The sequence below is a fragment of the Amphiprion ocellaris genome, chromosome 2 (genome assembly GCF_022539595.1).
Source record: "Amphiprion ocellaris isolate individual 3 ecotype Okinawa chromosome 2, ASM2253959v1, whole genome shotgun sequence".
Taxonomy (NCBI): domain Eukaryota; kingdom Metazoa; phylum Chordata; class Actinopteri; family Pomacentridae; genus Amphiprion; species Amphiprion ocellaris.
In genome coordinates, this window is record NC_072767.1 from 9657867 (window position 1) to 9670920 (window position 13054).

Genomic DNA, 13054 nt, shown 5'->3' on the forward strand with positions numbered 1-13054 from the left:
CCGTTAAGTTTTGGTGTCTGCACCTCAAACACTGTAGAGTGCCTCCAATGGAGGTGCATTTAAGCATAAGACTTTTAACCATGAGTCCTATTTTCCCAAATCAACTACCATTGGATTACTAGGATCAAGCAGAGTTCAACATCAATTTCCACCATATTTGTGGACCTAGTGGAACTGGCATTAGCAGATGTCTGCACACGGACACTGGTTTTACACTCTTTGTGATGATCTATGCTTAATTTCAATTTCATTGTAGACATTATGGCTTGGTGGTTGTCCTGACATGCTGTGAGGACGGTGGGATCTTATATGCACAGGTGTGTGTCTTTCTAAACAGTCCAACTCATTCAGTTTGCCATAGGTAAATTCAAATCACCCTGTCAAGACACATCTCAAGAATTATTAAAGCATAATGCATCTGACCATAGTTTGACCCACAAAGGAAAGTCTGAATACTTTTGTAAATGAGAACTAAATTTCTGATTTGCAAGAATGTCTCAAAATGGGCGACTGAGCACAGATTGATGGTTAAATTTTTTTTTTAAAAGTACTCATTTTAAATTAAATCCATAACATAATAAAGTGAGGAAAAAATGTTCATGTTTTCTGAGGTAACGGTATGCATGAACTGTGTTTTAAAAAGAAAAGGAAGGAAAAGAAAAGAAAAAAGAAAGATAAGTTCACTTATTAAAAGGAATTGTACACGGCCTTTGAAGACAATGTCTTTTGTGACACTTGGGGAATTTAGTCAAGAATGAGAAAATTAGCGTGATGATTTTATATTGATTACTGTTATGTCAGGATTAGAGATTGCAAACTTATAAAAGGAGACTTGTGTTACAAACTGGAGGTGGGGAGTTTGAAAGACGTGACCGTTTGCAGCTCAACAAGGATGCAATGGATCTTCATGGGAATCTGACCCATATGAAGGCTATCTGTTCTGCTTTGCTCTACTGTACAGACTGTCACTATTTTTTTCCATATACGACTGGTAAGTTCCTTCACTTAATGGCTGCTTCATACAATGCTCACATTTAAAATTGTGCATTTAAAGATATGAAACTGAGAAGTGTTATCCTTCACCTACTCCAGATAAGCTACTATGGATTTTTCTAATTCATATACCTTAAGCTGAATGTATCTCTCATCTACATGTTTACAGAGAACAAAGGCTTTTGGCTCAATCTCTTATAGTGCTTCATGCTAGAAAGGAATCACATCATCTATTCAATGACTTACCTGCTGCTTTTGTGTTTCAAGTCAATGATGACGTCCACTTGAGCCAAGGAGCAGTTGGACAGAGTCAGAGTAACTGGCACCAAACAGAGACTGGGGACAGAGAGAAAATCAGCTTCACCAACTACTGAGGTTATCTTTACCTCATTTAACCAAAAATGCTGACAGCGGTTTGCTAATATTGGGTCATTTAAACCACTATTCTGACACTGAAACATTTGAAATAGACACATCATTTCAGCCATCAGAAATGATGCAACAACTGAGCAGCCTTGCCGGAGTACTGCGCTCTCTGAGTGCTTTTCTAGTTTACAACTGTGTACACTGTAGAAAAATAAAGACATCAAAACTATGAAATAACACAAATTGAATTATGTGTGAAGCAAAGGAAATAAAAGAAGCTAAGTATGGTTTATTTTTTTCCACTTTGAGCTCACCTTCAGGGCTCCAGACTTCTTACACTGGTTGCATTGATGCATCAAACTATTTAATTTAGGAGCAAACAGTCAGTGCACTTGTCAGTGTCTTGTCAGCATCAATACACATCAGTAATTTCTTAGCACATTATGTAAATTGAGGTCTAATTTGTGGTGGTGGGTGGCACTATGTGACCAATGTGCATGCAGAGACCTGTATAGAGGCAGACAGTGCAGCAATTCAAACAGACTAGTTACTTTGAAAAAGTTGCAGTTAGTTGTTTTAATGTCACATTTACCTCAGTTCAAACCAAGGGATTTTATGTGCCTGGGCAGGGCACCCAATGACATACGGATTCAGAGCTGTTAGATGTCAGAGGCACCAGGACAACCAATAGGAACAGTTAGTTGCACTTGACCTGTATGACAGGTTTGCAATTAAGTAAATCTTGTAATCCTGTATTTTGGGGTTTAAATAATAATCAAATTAAAATAAATATACAACACTGTCACCAGAAAAACAAACCCATAACATCACACCTCCTCCTCCATGCTTCATGGTGGGAGCCACATTCACTTTTTCTGTATCTCAGTAAGGCACAGCAGCTGCAACCAAGAATGTCAAAATTGAAGTCATCAAACTAAAGTAAGCTAATAAGTGACTGTAGACAAGGCTTTTGCTTTTACTTGAATAGAGCCACGCTGGTCTGCTACGCAGCTAGTTGCATTTCCCCTCATGTCGAACATGGAATAACATATGAAGAACCTGCTTACAAATTTTCTGGAGTCCAGCAGTGACTGTTCTAATTAAAGTTAAAGTTTTTGCTTATCAATCCAGTACGTTAAAGGTACTCTTATCAGTACTTTTTCATTGTTTTTGCTCGTTTGTTTTGGGTTTTTTAAGAGAAAAAAAACTGAACAAATTAAGAACTGAACAAATACTGTTTTGTTTTCTCATATGCACTATATTTAAATTAAAATTTCTATAGACATCAATGTTGTGTTGATGGGAATGATCAGAGCATTGTGGACAGTGTCACAGGTTTTAATCAAAATAAAATATGCACCGTGTGCCATTAAACTAAAGTATTTCATAAGAAGTTAAAGCTCCACCTTGAACAGATATTAAGTAAATGTACATTGTGCTGATAAAACCTGCTTCACTCCTCACTTCTGAGTGTAAAATTAATGCAGGACTAAAGCACTTCTTTTACAACTAATAAACATTCAGTTAGAGAAAGGGAAAATAAAGTAAGACAGAGTTTTTCTGCATTCTCCAAATCACTAAATCCTGCTGCTCTGTGCTCTGAGTGACAGTTCAGATGGTTCTCTGAATTTTAGACTGAATTCATGAACTCAGCCGCAGTTACACAAACAGCAGGCGAATGCTTACTCTTAATCATTAGCCTGAGTTTGTGTTATGTAATTAACTCCATGTGTGAGCTGCTAGCAAACCATAACAGGCCTGGATAGTGAGGGATGAACTACGGGTACTGCAGTCAAACTACCTTTTTCTGTCTGTATGTGTCTGTGCATCAATATCTGCCTACATACAGATAATTTATGTTGGAGCACTCTTCAGAAAAAAGTTCCTTTGCTGGTTTTTCAGCAGAAACTGTTACTAAACGTTACAACAGATTGCATGTGTTTCTACTCTGACATGCAGACAACTCTTGTGGCAACAAACACATCATTTTCTACATCAACTGTAGTGAAGTTTAATCACACTTTTAGATGTTCGTCATGTGTGTACTGCACAGAGCTGCTCTGCCCCTCCACACCAGGAGAGCCTGTAGCTCCAACAGACAGAACACCAACACCATTTTTGATATGGAAAGCAAAAGTGCATCAGAGACACATACACATCAGACAAGTCTTCCAATGATGACATAGAACAAACACTACAACTTTGTTCTAACTTTCCAAAGTACTTATAGCAAAACCGTTAACATTGGAGCTTATTGATCCTGAGGTTTTTAATAATTTCGCCCCTGGGCTCATATAGTACGGGCCCTCAGTGCCCATCCCTATTCTATGCTGTAGAAAACTGAGAAAAAAAAACAGATGGTTCCAGATTTACCTGCTACTTTAAGTACACTTGAGACTGATGCATCAACTTGTGTCTATCTTTGACACCCAGCAGCTCATACAGACTCTACAGTTCATACTCATCCTCTCGGGGCACATACAACAGCGGGAACTGATGCAACACTGATAACTAGAGTACACAGTAGTCCAAAGACGGAATCATCATCCTCTAGTGCATAAGTCTTGCTCTCATATCTTCACCTCTTCCACTGTGCTCATGCTTTCAGAGTAACTCACAGGATGTTGATGTGTGAAAGAGGTGGGCATAATCTGACACATGCAAACCTCTTTTTAGATAAACACATATGAAACCCATTTTGATAGAGCTGCCAGCAATGTGCAGTGTGAACAAGATATTTAATGTGTAGTAAAGCACTGTTGCGGAGAGGCCAAAACCAGTAAATCTTTAACAGGTATCTCACCTGTCCTGGACAAATGGATGTGTGTAGGTTTCAGGGTAGTGAAGATTGGTTTTAATGAGTTGGGAAAGCTCTGCACAGGGAAGAACAACTGGTGGAGGCAGCTCTGATTTAAACTTGAGCAGCACCATCTCCTGAGCTTCCTGAAAACACACAAATGTACACATAAAGTTACAGAATACTTGCTTTAACATCACCTCCTTTTTTGTGGCTTCACTTATTAAACAAATCCATTAAAAAATTAGAATCTTAATGAGATGTGAAGCATTACATCCGTTTTTGCATATAAGCTTCTAATTCCATAATTCTAATGCTTTGAAGGAATTGAGTCTTTGAATTTTAGTTATGACAAGATTAATGTCTTTTGTAATTTGGGTTGTGCTAAAGTGCTTGTGCCAGCAACAAACTGTCAGTTCATGTGTTTACCAGTAAAAGGTAGAGTAACCCACAGTTTCTTTACTCCCTTGTATAAAAAATGCAGCACTTAATCATCTTATCCTATAATATATATGTAAAAGTTTGTCACTATTTGCATATGAATTCTTGATTTATTACCAAAAATGTGCTTTGTGACATTGCAATTACCTATAATCATGTAATTATAATCAGTTCAGCCTTGATTCTGAATAACATTTCTGCTAACATTGAGAAACTGCCACAATGTGTCATGTTCACAAGTTAACGCCCAAAATGTGTTTGGTGAGGTCACAGCAACCACTGGGCACTAAAATCTAATTAGTTCACACTTACATACATACATACAACCATAAAATATAATGTCTAGGACCGTGGCTTAATGAAGTGTTAGAAAATAATCAGTTTAGAATTTGGCATAGAGAAGCACATGAAAGGAAATCCATTTCTTGTGCTCTTCATTTGCAGTCAATATACACTATATTGCCAAAAGTATTCGCTCACCCATCCAAATAATCAGAATCAGGTGTTCCAATCACTTCCATGGCCACAGGTGTATAAAATCAAGCACCTCGGCATGCAGACTGCTTTTACAAACATTTGTGAAAGAATGGGTCGCTCTCAGGAGCTCAGTGAATTCCAGCGTGGCACTGTGATAGGATGCCACCTGTGCAACAAATCCAGTTGTGACATTTCCTCACTCCTAAATATTCCACAGTCAACTGTCGGCTGTATTATAAGAAAGTGGAAGTGTGTGGGAACGACAGCAACTCAGCCACCAAGTGGTAGGCCACGTAAACTGACGGAGCGGGGTCAGCGGATGCTGAGGCGCATAGTGCGAAGAGGTCGCCAACTTTCTGCAGAGTCAATCGCTACAGACCTTCAAACTTCATGTGGCCTTCAGATTAGCTCAAGAACAGTGCTTCAGCAGAGAGCTTCATGGAATGGGTTTCCATGGCCGAGCAGCTGCATCCAAGCCTACATCACCAAATGCAATGCAAAGCGTTGGATGCAGTGGTGTAAAGCATGCCACCACTGGACTCTAGAGCAGTGGAGACGCCTTCTCTGGAGTGACGAATCATGCTTCTCCATCTGGCAATCTGATGGACGAGTCTGGGGTTGGCGGTTGCCAGGAGAACGATACTTGTCGGACTGCATTGTGCCAAGTGTAAAGTTTGGTGGAGGGGGGATTATGGTGTGGGCTTGTTTTTCAGGAGCTGGGCTTGGCCCCTTAGTTCCAGTGAAAGGAACTCTGAATGCTTCAGCATACCAAGACATTTTGGACAATTCCATGCTCCCAACTTTGTAGGAACAGTTTGGAGCTGGCCCCTTCCTCTTCCAACATGACTGTGCACAAGTGCACAAAGCAATGTCCATAAAGACATGGATGACAGAGTCTGGTGTGGATGAACTTGACTGGCCTGCACAGAGTCCTGACCTCAACCCGATAGAAAACCTTTGAATTAGAGTGGAGACTGAGAGCCAGGCCTTCTGGTCCAACATCAGTGTGTGACCTCACAAATGTGCTTATGGAAGAATGGTCAAAAATTCCCATAAACACACTCCTTAACCTTGTGGACAGCCTTCCCAGAAGAGTTGAAGCTGTTATAGCTGCAAAGGGTGGACCGACGTCATATTGAACCCTATGGGTTAGGAATGGGATGTCACTTACTTTCATATGCGAGTCAAGGCAGGTGAGCGAATACTTTTGGCAATATAGTGTATAACTAATGATGTAAATGCTGAAAGTGTGACTTCATAATTGACCATAGACTGCAGTGAAAGACATTTTCTTCACATGAAGCAGAATTTTCTAAGATGAGCTACTTATGTTTTCGGGGAAATGCATGCACATGTTGGTCTAGGTTTTGGATTTCAGATTAAATAAAGCTATGGTATCTCAGCATTACAGCATGTTCTTTGACAGACACAGGGAAAGATGGTGAGTGTGTGTGTGCTTGTTGTACCTCTTTGGGAGTCAGAGAACTGGCCTCTTTGCCAATGGTCTGCAGTGCAACATGGAGCTGGCCCTCTAGGATCAGCTGTTTGTTGTCCTCCACCACATAAGCCTGTACAGACACATATTCAAACTGGAAACTTAAGCACTGACTGTAGAGTTTAATTAAACTCATGACATTTTTAGCTGTGAATGGAATACTGCATATCTAACTGATGTGAGAAAAAGTAAGTCGCAGGGGTCAAATTTCTATAAAGCCACAGTGGATGTGGATGGACTTTCATGGAAGCCTTTTTTCCCAAATTAATGCAAGATTTTAATGTATTTCTCACAGATCATAAGCACAAGCATATGAGTATGCTTATGATCAACTGAAAATTACTACAAAACTCTTGGCATCAATTAGGTGATGTCATTCCATGACCAAGCTGAAAATGAGGACAGGGACAGCCATAAGCTCATAAGGGCAAAAAAATATTCACCTCAATATATACTACAGCTGGTGAAAAACTTAAGTCAGAATAAAAATTTGTTTCTTCAGTTTCAGTGAAAGTATCACGAATCAGTGAGAACTACGCTGTGCTTTGTACTCCTCTGTTGATCTTCGTTTATTTTTTATTTGGTCATTTGCTATATTTAACAACTGTGTCTTGTCTTTGGTTCACACCACTTTGTCTATATCAAGATCTGAGTTTCAAACAAAGTCAAGCTCCTTCTGACTTTTCTGCCTTCCTAATCATGGGTGTGTTATGTGTACCTTCCAGATGATGATTATGTTCAGATCCAGCTCATTACACTTCTTGACAATATTGGTAATGTCAGAGCCTCTATCCTCAGTGGGTAAAGAGCCCTGACTCTTGCCAATGGATGATGTTCTAGATGATGCTCCATCCACTTGCTGAGAGTTAGGGATCCGACAGCAGCGGAAGAAGAAATCTCCACAGGGTGTAGACGAACTGATAATCTACACATAAACAGCAGCAAGAGGTCAGTGGAAGGCAGAAGCCCATGTTCCCATAAATACGCATTTCTCTCCCCCTGATCAAGTGGAGTGCCATAGAGGGAGGGAGAGTCAGCTGACACATGCTAAAGGATACAGACCCCCGACACCCACATTCCTGTGGCAGTCTGTATATGGCATCGAGAGTATCTGGTAAACATTTTTAACAGCTAAAAAGCAAACTCCTCATAATTTGGAAATGACAGAGGTAAAAGAGGTAGTCTGGGCCACAACCAACAGATGCAAAAACAGTTTTTATCCCCAAGCTGTCAAATGTCTGCTCCCTCCCCCTTGAATGACAGTATCACATGCCTACAAGTGCAATATTCATGTCTAAGTGCAATTCATACCATGTGCAATAATTAGACATAGAGCAGGTCTCAAACCATAAACCATTTCCAACCTGCATATTTTGCTCTTATATTTTGGTTGTATATATTTTTAGTGTGTCTTCATATTGCCTTATATAGTTTATTTGTAATGCTGTGATACGGAGAGTGCAAAACTGATTTTCATTGTTTTCTGTAACAGTGACAATAAAGACCTATACTATTCTTCTTCTAAAAAGACTGTCAATATTAGGCTTAGAGTCACTGGGTTGACATGAGGACAGAACGAATGCTAATGCTGCTCAATATCTGGTTGATGTGTTTACAGTCAACTGTTCTTTGGGTCTTGAAACTTATAGATATCCACATAGAGTGAAATCCAGTGTATGTCTTATGACTGTGCTCCAAAGGATCTGAAGACAAATTTAAAAAATCACAAGGCATCAATATGAGAATGTACATATCCTGCACGCTGCTTGCAACTCTTCTTATTCAAATACTAATGTGTTTTTTAAATACCCGTTCATTTCCAAGATTTAGGTCTGCAAAGGTGTATTTCTCTACAGCATCCGAGGTAGCTAAAAAACAACAGATGAAACAGTCAAATCAGTGCTCGTTCATAATTGTAAATCTAATCAAAGCCAACTGATATGTTTAGTTTTTTCTGTATAAAGTACCTTGGTGAGGTTTGCATCGTGTGGCTCTAAAACACAGCTTGGCTCTCTCTCTGCTGCTGAGTTTACAGTCTGGAAGCGAAAGGGAAGACAAAGAGAAGTTTTGGTTGATAAAAACATCAAACAGGTCTGTGTTGTCCACAATCACATGTAGGATCTGTTTAGATATGTGTTTTTCAGTGCGTTAGAAACATCAAATGTTTCCACTTTTTACCACATCACCAAAGATGAACGATGACGTGTGAGCCAGTTCCACTGACAAAGAATAAGAGGTGTGGTTCAAGGCTAACAGATAGCTAGTATTTAATTATCAGTGGGGTTGAAATAATATACATGCATTATGAAATTTGTTGTGGTCCTTTCGCAGCAAAGCCATGAAAGGATGGGGATTAAACCAATTAGTGAACAATCCGCTTCACCATTCTGACTATTTTGGTATTACATTTTTGTCAAAATTTTTATTCAGTTTTCAAAGCTAAAGCAGACACATTACTATGTACCATTATTTTTAAAAAACATACTATGGGATTTTTGACGACTAGTCCTTCTATGCTTTCATTACTGAGTCCTTGTATCTTTTTTGTATGTTGTGCACAGACATCAGGACACTGGAAATGCTTGTTTGCTCCTGCTATTCTTTGGGAAATGTGATATGCAGTTACTTTCCTATCTTTAATCTGTAGTGTGATCTTTCCATTTAGGAACATAATTTCCTGTAATTATATTTAAAATTTGTGATGCTTTTCCTCCAAACCCTGCTCTCTCTCTCTCAAATAGCGTCTGCTCAGGTATAAATCTGCTCTGCTCCTGCAGAAAACAGCCTCTCTGAACTCAGAGAGATACAAAAGCTAGAACCACAATTGGGGAGCAGAAATGTTGTGAGTGTGCAGAAGCAGCGTGAGCATGAAGAAGCAACCAAAACTGAGGCACAGGACAGCAATCTCTTGATTAAAGATAGAAAAGATATTCCATATTTTGATAGGTTTTGTTAAAATAAAGACAACTGTGTTCATAAGTCAAGATGGTACATACAGCTGCTATACACAATAAAGAATATTTGGAAATTGAAATAAACCATGAAGAAATGAAGCACAGATGACCCATTATGCCAGACAAACCTTTGTCCTTGTCCGGGTTGATGTACTTATGAAGGCGCCAATGTTGACTGCTGCTGGACACTTGAACAATGTGGAACTCACGCACGCCACCTTCACTCTAAGAGCCAAGAGGAGGGAATTCAAATAAAGTTTGAGCAGTGATAACGTGACAGTTAAAGTCAAACGCTGCATCCTCTAAGCATGGGCTAGAGAAATGTGAAAAACTGTGCATCTCACCGTATTGATATTCTCCACATCAACAAAGACAAGTGTTCCACCACTTCCTTTGTCATCCAGACAGTGATGGGGAGGAACACTGCTGCGGCAGGCTGATGCCTGAACACTCAAAGACCGACTGGCACATATAAACACTGTGTGACGCAAGACCCGGTGACTTTGCATGAAGAGAGAAGAAAGAGTACGAGGTCATGGAGAAGGTCTACATATTATAAGCACCAGTAGTTGCACTCACTCAAGTCATTAAACATAGCTCAGCTTACAACCAATCCATATTAATAAAGTAAATGTACTGTATATTTATATTGTATGACAATATATAATACTTCAGCTGTCAATTGAAATCTTACTGGATGTCAAATGCAAACAGCTTGTTTTCCTGGGAACTCACTAACAATCTGGCATGTGCATAGCTGTGGACTCAGGGCAGTGGAGTGTCAAGTTTGAAGCTGGTTGGATAAACATTTCTCATCATGTTAATGTTAAGATCCCTTATTTACACTTACAATTTTGTGATGCATGTCTTCAGATCAGTTCACCTACCTTCAGTACACTTTAAATGTTTACCTGATTTTGAGTCCCTTCTCTGTACTCTCATAGTAGAACAGGAAGTTAATTTCATGGACTCCCTCTTCATCTGGTCCTCTGAGCCAAAGGGGCAATTGAGTGGACTCCCCTGATTGCAGTGTGTTGCCATCAATTGGGATTTCTATCACTCCGGACGGCTGGCTGAAATCATCTGCTGAAACCAACACCTCAGACGCTACTGAGCCTGGCTGGAGAGCTGTGGCTAAGGTTTTATAGGCAGAGCAGTTTTCAGCAGAGTTCGGGCTGATGGGTGTGAGGGGCGTTGTGGCCTGGCTACCAAAGGTGAAGAAATCTGGGTGTGTGGATGCCACTCGCAGCCCACACAAAGCAACGCCACTGACATTGCAGAACTCAACGTAGGCTTTTCTGATCTCACCACACAGCAGAGCAGTGGGAAACTGCAGGAAGAAGACCTGAATCACACAAAGAGAGAGAGAGACAGACAGACAGACAGACAGACAGGTAGCATAAGCATGAGCTGTGCATCATGCGGACACTTGCAAACACTTTGAAGCGTTTGCTCCTAAACTGAACTCTCTAACTGTTCTTGTGGTAACTGTTGATACCTTTAAAAACAAGTTTAAGAGAGATTCATTTAGACTTGCGTTTGTGTAGTTTGTATTTCATTTATTCACTTACTAATTTATTATTAAACTGTATTAGACTTAGCTTTGCCATACTGTGTTAGTAGTGGACATAGGACAGGTTTCTGTAAAGTCAGTACTACCTCCATCAGGGGCATAGGTGGTGTTATGATGGGATCCAGACGTCGATCTGGACCATGCCGAATCAACATCTTGTCCTCTTTGGTCAGGTTAAGTCGTGGGCCCAAGATCTTCAGATTTTGTCTTCCGCGAACCACCATCAAATCCAATGTCTGATGACCTATAGATAGAAAGAAATCCACACCGTGTCTCAGGCAGTACAACACCAAATATCTTGAATGTTATTGGTATATGTATATTTTGCTTTATAATTGTTTTACCTAAAAGATGCAGAAAATGCACTACAATTCAGTGAAAAATAAAAGTCAACAGCACATGAATCTGTATGTGTAACCTGACACGGAAGCAAACAACAGTACTGAAAGCAAATATAAGCTAAAAAAAATCTGTATACAATTACCTTCAGTACTAAGAGCCATATCACCAATGGAAGCTGCAGCCAGGTTGTATACAACACCCACAATGTTCAGCTGACCAGTTCTGTGTGGCAGCAGCCTGAGCCGTGCCTAAGATGGAAGTGACTGACTGTTAACAGCACAACCTGAAGTATTTCATGGGTCAAAGAAGGTACAGTAGCTATTACTTTTTGGTGGAGATTTAAGTACTTTTAAATTCCGATAATTTTAATGCTCTTCCTACACTGTCACTGCCATTGTGAACAGGGGATTTATTTATCCAAGCCAGTGTTGTGACAACAGACAGTAACCTACTTTCTTGTGTGCATGGGAATATCTGGCATACCTTTAGTCTGTAAAGTCAAAGATTTTCAGACATGCCCAGTTTTATGGAACAGCATAAGAGGTTATCCAACATGAAGGGTTAGTTAGCAACTGATAAGAAGCTTCAAGCATGTTTTGCTAGAAGTTAGAGACTTCATAAGGATGATGAGCCCTACTCCACCAGTACTAACAAATCTGTAAGTCAGACATATAATGTAAATACTCTTCATTCTATCACACATATGCATTGCTGTCTTTGGAGTCTGCTGGTAGATCACAAAATCAACATCACCTGTGGTCAAATGCTCAACAATGTACCTTCAGAGTGCAACTTACCATTTTAGTCTCCTCTGGACTCATATGAAACTCCTGGATGATCTCAGTGGTGACACAGTCATCTATCTGTGTCCTCTGCAAGCAGAAGTAGATATTGAACGGTCAATAAAAAATCTCAAGTATTTCATTTAGACATCAAACTGCAATAAACTCTCAATTAGTAAAAATAATTTTGCCCACATTGCCCACCCCTACAGCTGTGGTCTCCTCATTGGTAATGGTCTCTTCAGTTAAGTCTTCAGTTTTTGTCTCCTTTGATGAAGATGTACCATCAGAGCTAAACTTCCAGAGGAGTGAGAGGTTGGACAGAGCCAGCGAAACCTTCAAAGGGTTCTTGAAAGTTACCTCCACTATGATTGGCTCTGTGGAGACAGCAACATAGAGAAGAGTTTATATTGATCTGGCCCAATTCATTACTGATTAATGAGTGATGGGATGGCTTATTTTAAAGTTCTTTATACTATGGCAATATAAAATAGTAATTTCTCATTGACTGAAAAGCATCCATTAAAATTGTATTTCAGCAAATTTAAATCGTTCTTCAGTGCAGCCGAGTACCAAGTACACAACCAGTCAAAAGTTTGGACACACTTTCTCATTTAATGGTTTTTCTTTATTTTCATGACTATTATGAAGAATCTAAAATATAAAATATGTTTTGACTTATTTCACACTTTTTTGTTTACAAAATAATTCCATATGTGTTCATTCATGGTTTTGATGCCTTCAGTGAGCATCTAATGAAGGCATGTAAATCGTCATGAAAATAAAGAAAACAACATTAAATGAGAAGGTGTGTCCAAACTTTCGACTGGTAGT

At 39.6% G+C, this 13054-nt stretch overlaps 1 protein-coding gene across 4 annotated transcripts in view; it reads right to left on the bottom strand.

Moving 5' to 3' along the window:
- trappc8 (trafficking protein particle complex subunit 8) overlaps nt 1-13054 on the bottom strand; it is a 38473-nt gene that overhangs the window by 2119 nt on the left and 23300 nt on the right. For 2 of the 4 annotated variants that reach the window (XM_023290857.3, XM_023290853.3), the window contains 13 exons: nt 12425-12597; nt 12236-12310; nt 11581-11686; nt 11183-11340; nt 10435-10868; nt 9868-10024; nt 9652-9748; nt 8537-8605; nt 8379-8437; nt 7288-7494; nt 6541-6642; nt 4163-4302; nt 1240-1329 (listed from right to left, as the gene is read on the bottom strand). In XM_023290857.3, coding sequence (XP_023146625.1) covers nt 1240-1329; nt 4163-4302; nt 6541-6642; nt 7288-7494; nt 8379-8437; nt 8537-8605; nt 9652-9748; nt 9868-10024; nt 10435-10868; nt 11183-11340; nt 11581-11686; nt 12236-12310; nt 12425-12597 — 1867 coding nt within the window. Of the gene's footprint in view, nt 1-1239; nt 1330-4162; nt 4303-6540; nt 6643-7287; nt 7495-8378; nt 8438-8536; nt 8606-9651; nt 9749-9867; nt 10025-10434; nt 10869-11182; nt 11341-11580; nt 11687-12235; nt 12311-12415; nt 12598-13054 lie in introns of all 4 variants that reach the window. The other 2 variants (XM_023290855.3, XM_023290852.3) reach the window with 1 other exon arrangement.